The sequence below is a fragment of the Pithys albifrons genome, chromosome 13 (assembly GCF_047495875.1).
Source record: "Pithys albifrons albifrons isolate INPA30051 chromosome 13, PitAlb_v1, whole genome shotgun sequence".
Lineage (NCBI taxonomy): Eukaryota > Metazoa > Chordata > Aves > Passeriformes > Thamnophilidae > Pithys > Pithys albifrons.
Window position 1 is genome coordinate 7,342,567 of NC_092470.1, and position 13,134 is coordinate 7,355,700.

Consider the following 13,134-nt stretch of genomic DNA (forward strand, 5'->3'; position numbering starts at 1 on the left):
CAGCAAATCAGAGAGGAAGTATGTTATTTTTCATTTATTTCATCAAATTGCTTGGCATTTCTCATTTCAAGAAAACTGAAACAAATAACTATAAAAAGTGAAAAAACTTCTTAATCCATTTTATGATATTATAAGAACACAAATATCCTTAAAGAGCACTTTTGGCCAGTTGGCTGCCTACACTTTTTTTTTTCACTTCAGGATGATTAATTTGCAAGATTGTTTGCAAAGGTTTAAGAGGACTTGATTTTTCTGTTAAGGGATTGTCATGGTTTAACCTGGCAGGTAGCTAAACACCACACAGCTGATTGCTGTAAAATTCATGGGTTAGATAAAGACAGTTTAATAGGACAGAAAAAGAATAATGATAAAAGAATTAGATTACACAAAACAAGTGATGCATGATGCAATAATTCACCACCCACTGATCAGTGCCCAGCCAGTTCCCAAGCAGCAGCCCCCCAGCCAGCTTTCTCTCTAGTTATACACTCAGGATGATCCCAAATAGTCTGGAATATCCCTTGGGTCAGCTGGGGACATCTGTCCCAGCTGTGTCCCCTCCCAGCTGGCAGGGTGCTGTGAGAAGCTGAAAAGTCCTTGACTTCTTGTAAACTGCTTAGCACCAACAAAAATATCAGTGTGTTATCAACATTATTCTCATTCTGAAATCCAAAATACAGCACTGTACCAGCTACTAAGAAAATTACATCTATCCCAGCTGAGACCAGGACAGGAATATAGGAAAAAAAAGCAAACTGAAAGACACTTCGGATCTCTCTTTGGAAAGTTCTTGTTAACTTGGCACAGAAGCTTTTTTTAAGTCCACCCTTTCAAATTTCTTTATTTTCATTTTTGCCATCCATCCTCTTCCACCTAAATTCCACCTTTCTTCAAAATTCCTTTGTGTATCTCAGGCCTACCATGCATTCCCACTCCCCCTCTAAGCATTGCCTTAGTTTCTGAGCTCTCATCTTCACTCTTCTGTCCTCAAACTGCATTTTTCTCATGCTGCCACTGTCCTTCCTCCCCATTTAGAAACACTTTGTATAATTTACCATGCCAGCTTGCAGTCTCATCAGACAATCCATTAACTCTGTTTTCCAGTGAACTACACTAAGTTGGGGCAATTGGCACTTACAGATCACTCATCATGTAGTCCTGACACTACCAGGCATATTAATGTGCAATACCAGTAAAGACATATCTGCCAGCAGGGGATAGAAATAAGGTCTGGCTTTAAAAGGAGGTGTTAAACTAAAAATGTAAGACAGGAAACATCCACTGTATTTAGAAAAGATTTCATATACTGTCTTCCCTTCCCTGTCACCAAACCCAGAGTGGACTGGAAGAGACTCCAAGTAAGGAATAGCAGCAGCCAGGATCCAGGCTGGCTCTGGCAGGGATTTGATGGATCAGCTCTGGATAGGTCTAACTCCCAATTAGACTCAGCTGCTATCAGCTGAGAAGCCATTAAAGGGAATATATAAACTACAGGAAAGTGTGATGGTGACATGTTTTGTTTCTAGCTTGTTAAACCAGTAATTGTTATTGCAAGTAGCTGTCATTCCCACAGCATTTGCTTCATGTTGACAATGAAGAAAACTCATTTGTTTTATAGTGTGAGGCTTAATTTACTTCATGGTTGGTTTCTTTCTTTGCCTGTCAATCCCAGACCTCTGAGAAAGAAATACAGTGAGTTTTATGGCAAGCAGAATGAGCTGTAACTAAATGGCCAGTACAAAAACTGTGGTTTCTTACTGGTTATGAAGGGCTTTTTGAAAGGTACATTTTGAATCATATTAGCCAAGGCAGTCACTGACTACATCCAGATTGGCTGGTGATCTTTGGGTATTTTCCCTTTGTTTTACATGGGTTTTAATTAAATTTGACAACTCCAAAAGAAATTAACACTGCAATGTTGACTGCCTGCTGGCCTTTGGTCATTTGTGTCTGCAACAGCCAACTGTTCATACATGTGGGGAAGAGAGAGACCCACTACGAACTGACAGATAAGCAAATGGATAGTGCAGATGGAATTTATATAGAAAAAACACCTTGTTGGCATTCAGCCTATTCTGCTCCAGAAACATTTCTGATGACCTAAAGAAGGCTTCTGTAAGCTGTGTCATCACCAGGAGGGTTTGGCCATACAAGAAATCTTTCCTGGGGTAGTTAATATTCAAAAACACATTAGCTTAGCAGTCAGACTTAATCTGTCTGCACAGAATGACACCAGAATTGCAGATTGTGAAAGCTGGGGGGGAAACTTCAGCAGTACAAAAATCCTTTGAAGGCAACTGTGCTGCCCAACACCAAAGCAAAAGTTCCTGCAGCAGCTGTGGGAAGGCACATACTGCAGGAGGGGTCACTTCCCTACAGGGAGCTACAGAAGAAGGTCCTGTAAACAAAGTCCATGGCTGGGAAGGGTGTTTTTTAAAACTTTCAAAAATGTGAATAGAAACTATGAGCACTTAAACATGCAGAGTTCTCTGTGTCTGCTGACTAACAGATACTAAATAAACAGGGTCTGGATTTTAGCAACTGGTAGCATGCAAGGGAGCAGATAGTAAGGCATTTGTCATGATTAATCCTGTCTTTTTTTTTTTAATTTTCTTGTGCCTTGAACTTTAAACATCTAAGAGAAAGATAATGGCATTTTGAGGCTAACTACAGTTTTAAGTATTTAACTTCATTAGTTAATCACAGCTAGTTGAATTCACTAAAAACAAGTACTGTAAACCCACTCATATGTTGAGTTTCATCTCTGTGCTGCTGTGACAGAGTAATGCTTAAATTACTCCTATTTGAACCCAACAGATCCTACAGTGCATTTACAAGCACAGCACAGAAATATGTATTGAGGTACCAAGCAACTGTGGTTGCAAATAGAGCAGCTATTTAAGCACATAAAATGTAGCAATCTTATCCAAATACTACAAGAAACAATATAATTTGAATTTTGCTCAGGATTTCCTCCCCTCTCCATCTTCAAAAATAAGAAGCATTTAAGTCACCACCCGAAATCAAGAGCTTTGGTTTTGCATATCCCTCCCAGTCTACACTGCTTGCTGAGTCTAAGTACAGTTGAGGATTCAAAAAACTAAGTATGCATTTTGAGCTTCCCTTGAAGTATTTTTGTATTACTAAGAAGGTTGGGAATCTCTGACAAGAGATCTAAGAAAGAGGTAAACTTTACTTTTCAGTTTAGTTCTTTAAAAAGGCAATCAAAATTTGGCAATGCGTCTTAAATTATTTGTGCTTTTTAATATCTTATATCTTCCCTTGCTGTGACAAATCTCTACTCTAGGAAGGAAAAAGCCACCCTTTGAAAGAAACACTTTCCTAGAAGGTTACACACTTACCACATCCATGATCTGCATGAGGCTGAGGGTGAAATAGACTGTGAGTGGCTGGGAATCATTTGCAACTGGTCGCTCCAGAGGGTTGTAATTTTTCAGCAGCTCCTTGTAAAGCTTCCTTTGGAACTCTCCTTGCAGGGACTCTTTGGGCACAGAAATAAATAGATCAATAATTAGGAAAAAGCTGAGACATGTGATTTTTGACTGCTATCAAATATCAGACATCTATTATCACACCTGCTGCATTGCCAGAAAATTGTCACTGTATTTCGTGTAGTTCATTAACAACTACAACAAAACCCAAATGTATCACTCTGTTCATCCCAGCCTGTAAGGGGGATTGCCTGTCTAGTCATTTATTGATTGGCCAGGAGTGATAAATCTTCAATACTAATTATGCTTCCTCAACATACCCTTTGGTCCAGCAACAAGAAGTGATGGAGAGGAAACACACTACCTGTGACTTGACACCTGTCCTGGCACAGCTCAAAGCAGAACAGCAGAACAGAGATATAGCACAGGGCATCAGCGAGACAATGGGAGAAAAATGGCCACAGGTTAAACTGAACCCGCTCCCAGGCTGCTCCAGACTGAGAGCTCCTTGGGGCAAGTACTCTCCACTTTGTTCTCTGTTCATGCGGCTATGAATGGAGCGAGGGACGGGGTTCCTGGCAGAGATGATAAGCGCTACATTAATATACATCATAATATTCAGGGATTTCTGTCCTTTCTGTCCTTTCTGCACGTCAAATCCAATCTTATTTTGCCGGTTTTCCTATGGAGGGAGCGGGAGCAGATCCACATGGATGGAGCAGAGTAGACCAGGGACAGAGGCAGTTTTTGAATGAAATGAAATCTAGGGCAGGTTAGGAACAGATCCTCTGGATAAGAGCCCTCCTTGCCCCACTCCAGACTGACTTCCCTCTTCCCAGTTTTCTAGTCCTGAACTCCCCCCACAAAGAGCCGCAGCCTCTGCCCTGGAGCGGCCACATTTAAATCCCTTGACGGAGTTCGCTCCCGCATCCCCCTCGCTTTGCCCATCTCCCATGTCCCTTCCCGGCAGGTCCCAGCTCTGGCAATCCCCCAGCGCGGCCGGGGCCGGGGACCAGCCCCGCCGCGGCGGTGCTGGAGGGGACGGCCGGGGCCGGAGACCCGCCGTGCTGGGGCGGACCAGGGCAGCTGTCCCTGCTGTCCGAGCCGTCCCTGCTGCCCCTGCTGTCCGTGCCGTCCGCCCGCCCGGCCGCGGCTCCCGGCGCTGCCCCGGGGCCGGCGCTCCCGCACTCACCGCGCACCAGCCCCGCCGCCGCCAGCAGCCACAGCGCCAGCTCCGGGAGGCCCATCCCGGGAGCGCCGGCGCCGCGAGGGATGGACGGACACAGCAACAGCAGCCGCAGCTTCTCCCGCGGCGGATCCGGCCCGCCGGGAGCCGCGGGCACCGCCGGCAGCTCAGTCCCTTCCTGCGCCCGCAGCGGAGCTCGCCCTACGGCGCCGGCGGCCCGGGCGGAGCGGAGCGCAGGGATGCTGAGGGGATGCTCGGGGGATGCTCAGGACCCGCCTCCGCGCCTGCCTCCCGCCTGCTGGAGCTCCCTCCCTGCCTCCCGCCCCTAATCCTCGAGCGGCCCCGGCCGGAGGGGAGGGAGCGGGGCGGCTCGCAGGCTGCGGCAGCCGGAGCGGAGCGGTGGGCGAGGGGGCCCCGGCGTTATAGAGCCGAGAGCGGGGCCGGCCCCCTCCCCTGCCGGGCAGCCGCACCCGCTGCCCCCCGCCCCGAGCCCCGCCGGGCACGGGCGCTCGCAGCGGGGTCCCGGCCGAGCCGCGGGAGCCTGGGAGGGGAGGGGAGCACAACCTGCCCCCGCTGGCCCGAAAGCCAAGGGGCATCAGGGACCCCAGGGCCACAGAGCTGCGCTCCAGCTCCCCTGCCCTCTTCGGCACAAGTGCTCGGTCATTCTCCTTCGCCACCGGGCAGCTGCTGCTACGGAAGGCATGGATTATTACCCCACAGGGCAGCAGAGTGCCCCGGGCGGGGTGAGCTCTGCCGGGGACGAGGGGAAGGCAGCCGGGGTGGGCACCCAGAGCAGGGCCAGTCCCATCAGTGCTGGTCTCAGCCAGGACCTTGGCTTAGGTCACATTTAGGGGAGAAGGGTGATGGCTAAAATGATGTTGCACATGGGGCTATTAAATCCCCAGTAGATGCTGGGCTTGGGGCTCAGGTGCTGGATGGTTTGTCTAGATATGGGGAAAACAGCCATAGCCATGGGGCATTGTGTTTACTGCTTGACAAGCACATGATAGAAAAAATGATGCCTGAGTTCCTGCGTGGTGTGGGTATAATGCATCACAGTTGGAAAGCTGGCCTAGAAAATTCAAGGCATTTTGTTGATTGTCTGGTTCCCATTTGCAACTCTAAGCACATTTTTGAGACCATGCATGGGTCCTTTCAGTCCAAATGCCTGTCCTTCAAATCCAGTTGCTGCATTAAATGAACGTCCACGGCAGCTGCACTTAAGGATGAATGGTATTGAAGTGTGTCCTCATTTGTAAGGGGTAACTAAATGCTTGTTTTTCAAATAACTGTCAAACAGTAGTTTATTAGTCCATGCTAATTCTCAGCTTTAAAAATCCAGGTTATCTGTTTTGGTTTAAGCACTGACCTACCTCATTTGTGTAGCTATTGTTTAAGTATTTTTAAATGTTGAGCACAAAGCTAGATTAAAACTGGGGGCAACCCAAGTAGCCCATTGGTGCATCATGTGTTCAGCTGTAACCTACAGCAGGACTGACATATTCCCCTTCTCAAATGAGCCAACGTGCCAATAAACTTTACCAAGGGGTAAAACAAGGGGAAACCAGCAAGTGGCAAAGATAACTCTCCAAAAGCCAAGTCACAGCTGATAATTTTTTTTTGTAATGGGTATTTTTTTCCATGAGATCTTGACCTTTTTGGACCAGATAGCAGATAGGAGCAAGTTGCTAGGGGAGCTCCATGTTATTTGCAGAAGAAACAAGTGTTATTATTCATTTGTACTTCAGCCTTCCCACGGCTGTGCTCTTGTACCTGGATTTTTGCCTTGTCTCATTTTGGAAAGGAAACTAATTTTCTTTCCTCCTACTCCTGTTACCCACTGCTGTTTTGGCACAGGTGCTCCAGACATTTTCGGGTGTACAGTAAACAGCATGAATTGTTCAGGCAAGAAATCTGCAGTTCATGGCTGACCTCTACTGTTGGCTCATTTTTTCGCTCTACACGTTGCTTTGCTGACAACCCCTCTCCCTCAGTGCTGAAGACACTGTAGAGGTGTGCGCAGCTCAAGGTCTTCAGGGCTCTGTTATGGGACTCAGAGGGCAAAACCCGTCAGGAGATGGTGCTGAAACCCCAAATTCCAGTAGTTACAAGCACAGAAAGAATAATTTGTAGTTATTTCTTTGATAAAATGTGATTTATTTTTGGTTCTGGCAGACTCATTTGCTGTTGGTGTTAGCAAATTGAATTTTATAGGCACTTCAGAAATTCTTTTCTTTTAATAGCAGTCAGCACCCCAGCTCGTTGATTAAACTGTGTTCAGTCAGGTGCATTCCTACTAAAATTTTACCTTTTTACTCAGAGATTCTGGTGTGAATGCACACAAATGGCAGGAAGAGATCATAGCTCCTTTCTGTAGTCGTCCTGGCTAATAAAAGGGAACTTCACAAATATTTATATGGGTTGCTTGTCTAGAAACTAGCAAAGAAAGATTGACAAACGCTATACTGAAGTCCTCCAAAAGCCTTCATTTATGACACAAGTTATCTTTGTAGAATCCAGTGTTCACAATTTACGATCAAGCCATACAGTCTGTGGCCAGCAGAGGCTCTTTTCTTTGCCTCCAGTGCCCACTAGAGGCAAGACGCACTCGTCTCTGAGCTTTAGTTCTTCTTTCCGTTGTATGCCATCCAGCCAGGTGGTTTGGAGGCAGCAATTTCCCCTCTCTAGATGAGAACCTCTTAGAGACAGTGAGGAATGTAAGTTCATTTTACAGTTATAGGCTGTAGAAACTTCTGTGGGTCTCCCAGCACACCTCCCACAGCTGGGTGTTTGCCAGAATAAAAACAAACCTCTAATGCCAGTTTGTTTCTCATGTACCTCAGACATAATTAGAGATGGCCAGTGTGTGTGTCTCTGTGAATAACCAGCGTGCTCAAGGACATAACATTAGGCATCATAAATCATGTATCAAGGTCAGGCAGAAGAAACTGTGTGTGCTGATAGGATGCAGCTAATACCAGCATTCTGTCTGCTGTTCCTCTATCTGGTAAGCAAAGAAATAAATCCATCCTTATAGGCAGTTGAAAGCCTCCCTGACACCCGATCCTGTCAGATCTCGGGAGCTCAGCAGGGTCAGGCCTGGTTAGTACTTGGATGGGAGACCTCCTGGCAGTACCGAGGGCTGCAGGTTCTAGTCCCAAGGATGTCACTGTCACTGTCCAAGCTCACTCAGTCATGGCAGATGAACCAGAGGAGTTAAATAGAGGGGCATGTTTACACTTTGATTTCTGTATAAGGAATTATCATTCCTCTCATTTCAGCCTCTGTCAGGTCCTTGAGAATCATCTTGTAATTCCAGGACTTGGCTTTCATTTCTCACTGCCATATAATTCACATTTCAGAGTAACTTTGTCTTCTTTTTGGATGATTGTGAACAACATAAAGTTGACAAAACAGCTTTTCTTCACCCTGGTTAATTTTAAATAGCTACGTAATTTGGAGTTCACAGGAGCTAAATAAAGTTGACAGGAAGTCTGCATTTTAGGCCTACAGCTTTAACAGATCCTCATCTATAAGTGTCTGAAGATCAACCTTATTTATCTTGTCCTAAAACAACAAAGTAGAAATTTTTCTTTGCTGAAAAAATTACCATCTGCTGCAATTTAAATAACTAACATGAATTCTACCAAAAAATGGTCATTTTGTCTGTAAAAACCATTCCAGTAAGGCTGTTGACCACAAAGCAAAGCTTAAACCCTTTCAAAGACAAAATATTGTTTAAAAAGTGAGAGCAAATGTGTTTAAATTTTGGGATTATAGTTGAGGAAGGAGAGAGAGGACAAATCAGTCTTGCAAAGCCAGATTTCTACAGACAAGATTTCTAAAAGGAAAAGGAGTCAGGGTGCACTCATGTGCTAGAAAACACTGAATTTCAGCCTTTAGAATCCTAATGGTTGAGCTTCAGTTCATCAAATACATACATTTTTAATATGGCTATGGGGAGAAAGAATTTTTCATTTTTTTAGGTCTCTGCATTTTGTCTTGGCGTGCATGGATTGCAAATTTGCAACTCCATTTCTTACCTTGCATAAAACCAGCATTCCCTAATATCCCTTCCCAGTTCCTCTGTCACTCCTAAAGTGAATCAGCCCCGTCCTTGTATGATTTATTTTAACTCGTCACTGGTGAAGGTGAAGTTGATGTTTTTCAAGCATGTGCAGCAACAAATATCATGTATCATCTTCTGTTTTAAATGAGCCCCTGTCCTTTCTCTGGCACCGTGCACTGACAGCAGCGGGAGGCTACAAAGGGGCAGATGCCACGGTGAGTCACTGGAGATGGGAAAGGAGGAATTCATTGCTCTGGGCACCGTAGAGTGGCAGCCAGTCGTGGCTCAGTGAAAAATGCTGTCTTTGACCAGCTGGTGACAGTCCTTCATGGAAAGTGTTGCAAATGGGAGCATTAGAGAATGAGAAAAAAACGAATAATTTTTGGTGTCAGAATACAGCATATTTAGAGGGTGTGGCTCCTTTAGAAACCAAAAGATTTTTCAAAATGAGATTCCTTAACTGGACCCAAAAGAACTCTCAAAGCAGCTACCAGGTTGTTTCACTGATGAAGAGCTGTGGACCTCCCAGAGGAGGAACTACAACTGTTTTAAATACAGGTTTTATTGGAAAATTCACTACAAATAATTCAAAACATTAGATGTGATCAGTTTTCTCTGGATCCCATAGACACAGTAATACAGACTCCAGTGCTGTGTGTCTGGAGCACTGGAGAAGGTGGGCTGTGGTTTTGCCTGTTCAGGAATGCAGGCCATGTTTTTCTGCATGAGCAGCACCGAGTAGAGCAGCCTATGCTCTGCTTCCCAAACGTGGCAAATGTGAGCAGCAGGCAGTGCCTGCTGGCTCCTGAGCTTGTGGAATGGCCAAGTGTGTGGGAGGATGGATCCCTCTTCCAGCTGGACTTGTAATGTTACTGCTTGTGACTAAGAAGGTGGGACTTTTCCCTGCTTGTTCCTGGTCTCAAAGACCAGCTCGTGCCAGCAGCTGCCAGGCCAGGACTGTAGGTGGGTGTGCTGGGTGTCAGCAGCACCCATCGGGGGCACAGCTGCACTCCAGCTGTTGGCAGTGCAGGGACACAGCCCTATGCCCAGCCCTGGACTGGCACAGCCACAGAGCTGGGCTGGTCCCCAGAGTGGGGCCGGTGCACTCCTGGGAGTGAATGGCCTGTAATCACACATTTAAGTATCATACACAAAATACAGCCTTCAGCCAGGTGTGATACATCTCAGCACTGAAGAACTGGCAGAGTAAAAGGCTGACTAATGGTCCCATTTCTGAAATACCATTTTATGAGTGAGCTGGGTGTCAGCAACCACAATAGACACATGCAAAGAGGAAAGACTTCTCCAGTAATAAACCTGCCTTTGATTTTAGTCATAGTTAGCTCTCAAAATAAAACTTCTCTGTTTTCCCGGAACATCAAAAGGGTTTTTGTTAGTCCTGAGTGAATGGAAACTGCTTTCAGTGTATTTTTCTTGAACTAGATATAAAAGACCACAAATAGTTCATACATTTATTATGGACAATTTTTTTCTAAAATTTCTCTTTATTGTGACAGAGAGTATGAAAAAAGGGAGAATGGGGACATAGAAAGAGGAAGGAACTGTCTGGTTTTTTCAGTGATTTTAATTAGGTAGAAGGATTTTTCAAGCTTGGATAAGCTTTCAGGTATTTCCTTAAGCATTTGTTTTTCAGGAGGAATTTTAGACCACTGATTGTACTAACAACTAATTATAAGTTAAAAGACATGTTAAAAATAAAGACCTGACTTAAAATTTGCCTACCATTTAGGCCAACATATCTGGAATGTCTTCTTGTTACTGCCTTTAAAACCAACTCTTATTCCCTGGGAGAAGGAAGATTCCCTCGTCGTGAGTTGGTTTTCTTTTTTTCTTTACAAAATAGTGCTATTTATGAAAGTTCTTAAAGTCAATCACTGACCTCTGAACTTTGAAACTCTGCAAAGAGCAGCAATGAAACTTGCCTTAAGTGTAAATGAGCAGCAATTTAAATATTAAGTATCAGTTGGTATTTCACATTGCTTCCCACATACCCTTTTATAAGCAGTCAAGCTGGAAGCTTTGTATAAATAGCATTTACTTACTGCCAAAGTTTAATTGAAAGTTTGGTGTTTAAGGATAGTTAACATGGGTAAGTGGGAACTAGGAATGACTGTTACTACTTGCTGTGTCATAGCTTTGCTGTGTAGTCTTAAGAGATGACAAAAATCAATGATATGCAATTTTCTCTAACTTGAATTGTTATAAATCCCTGTCTAACAGAGATACTGATAATTATTTTATCATGCAACAAAACTATATTGATGTGCTTACACATAACTAGAGTGCAGCAAGAACATGTTTACAAAGAGTCCTTCAGCTTCTGGCAATTTGAAATAATCAGGTTGAGTAGTAGGTGAATCAAAGATAAGGGGTAACCAGACTCCATTAATATAATTCATTAATTGCCTTGAGCAAAGGAAAAAAACATAGAAAACCCCTTATTGTTTGGAACATGGTTTGAACCATTTTGCAATGGTTTTCTCTCAGTGCCAAAATGGGAGTTCAAATTGGCCACTGTTTACAAGAACTAGACCATTGCATTACTCGTTGTTTATACTTTCTCTTTCTCTCTTGCACCAACTCCATTAACATCTCTCATGACAGATTTTTTTTTTTTTTTTTTACTTCATTCACAGACAGGGACTTGGGTGGTAGATTGTCACAAGAAACCTTAGCATGAGTACAAACTGCTCTGGGACTATGGGGTTGTTGGCTAATTGCATAATTGAAACCACACTCCCAGAAAGGTATCTGTGTGTTTGATTGATACCCACAAGGATCATCAAGTCCAACTCTAAAGTGAATGGCCTGTATGGAGATCAAAGCCATGACCCTGGCACTACTAGCACCGAGCTGATCTCAGGGTCAATCTAACACACCCACCTGAGCCAAGCATTCAAAATGTGTCTTGTACTCCTGTGAAAATCAGGTTCTGCATGTACAAGGCTGCAAATTGGTTTAGATGCAAAATCTGAGATGTACTGTAGATGCCTCATATAAATATGTGTAGACATTTCAGTGGTAACTACTACATGCTTCTGTGAGCAAGAGCATAAATAACAGCTGAGGTTGTTTATCATTTTCAATCAGTCATGACACACAGCTTGGGTTAAAAAGACCCTGAGAGCCAGACCCTCTGCTGCTGTTCCTCCAGGCCTTTCCTTGTTTCTCTGACTGTTCATGAAGCAAAATGCTCTCAAATGAGCATCACTGGGCATTTTATTTATTTATTCTTCTACTTCTGAATGATGATTAAAATATCTTCTTAGTGAAAATCTCATTGTTCTGTTCTTAATACCATAATATCCCATTGCCCTTGGCGGATACAAACACAGATGATTATCTTGTTGTAGTACAGATGACTCCATTCCTGTTCCTATTGTTTAAATCTTGTCTCAGATCCTCAGTTGTTCTCCTATCACCTCCATGAGGACTCTTTCCAGGGCCAATGACAAGCAGGAAGAGCTTCACAGCCACCATAAAATGTATGAGGTTCTTCGGTCTCTGCTTGGGCTTGGATTTGTGTGGCAGACAGCTGCCTTATTTATGGAGTTTCCCCTACTTTAGCATGCTGTATTGGGAACTAAGCTGTAGGACTGCAGGGGGAGGAGGGCTTTTTTCCCTCATGTGGGGTTTGCCATGTGGAATTCCTGCCCATTTGTGTCAGGCAGTCCCAGCCTATCCCCAGCAGACCACAAGGAGACTCACCTTAACTCAGTCTCTGGCTTTGCCCTTGTAATGGATTTGTTTTAACACGTGCTGTCCATAAGGCATAATATTTTGACTTAGTGAAATAATCCCTGTGACTTTCCTTGGTGCTCCCTGCCTGCTGAAATCCTTTCCAGAGCTGTCAGTGCTTGCAGACGTGCAGCTTGCCCACCTTTGCCTGACAAGGATATTAGTGGGGACATCAGGTGGCAGCGGGGCCTCAGGGACAGAATAATACTCAATTCCCTTCTTACTTTTGCCTCACGATTTTTTCGAATTGGACATTGTGTGGAAGTTACCACAGCCTGGATCACCTAATAAAAGTAAGCAACTAATTTACCACCAGGCAGTTTACTGAAATAAAGGAACAGAGTTATAAATAATGGCCCTAAACTAGCCCAAAATCTATCAGGAGACTCAGTGTCCCACCACTGTACTCTGTCCCACCATGTCAGTGTTGGATTTTCCTTATCTCCCCTCACTCTGGATAATGCAGATACATGACTAAAATAAAAAGAGTGCTATACTGTTCATTTTTTTGTCACATTAGTCCATGATAACTGGAAATCCAAAATGTTGAGTAGTGATTGAGATTTTGCTATTAATGAAAGATCTTTCCCATCCTAAATGGTTCTATGATTCTAAGATACCAGGAGACCATGCCAGAGACCAGCAGTCCCTTTTGTTCTGCACCATAA

The 13,134-nt window shown here is 44.2% G+C and overlaps 1 protein-coding gene across 1 annotated transcript in view; it reads right to left on the reverse strand.

The window, feature by feature from the left end:
• CHRNA7 (cholinergic receptor nicotinic alpha 7 subunit) overlaps nucleotides 1–5,035 on the reverse strand; it is a 38,397-nt gene extending 33,362 nt beyond the window's left edge. The window contains exons 1-2 of the mRNA XM_071568707.1: nucleotides 4,645–5,035; nucleotides 3,363–3,502 (exon numbers count right to left, since the gene is read on the reverse strand). Coding sequence (XP_071424808.1) covers nucleotides 3,363–3,502; nucleotides 4,645–4,699 — 195 coding nt within the window. The 5' untranslated portion in view covers nucleotides 4,700–5,035. The remainder of the gene's footprint in view (nucleotides 1–3,362; nucleotides 3,503–4,644) is intronic.
• Between the last annotated feature and the right edge of the window lie 8,099 nt (nucleotides 5,036–13,134).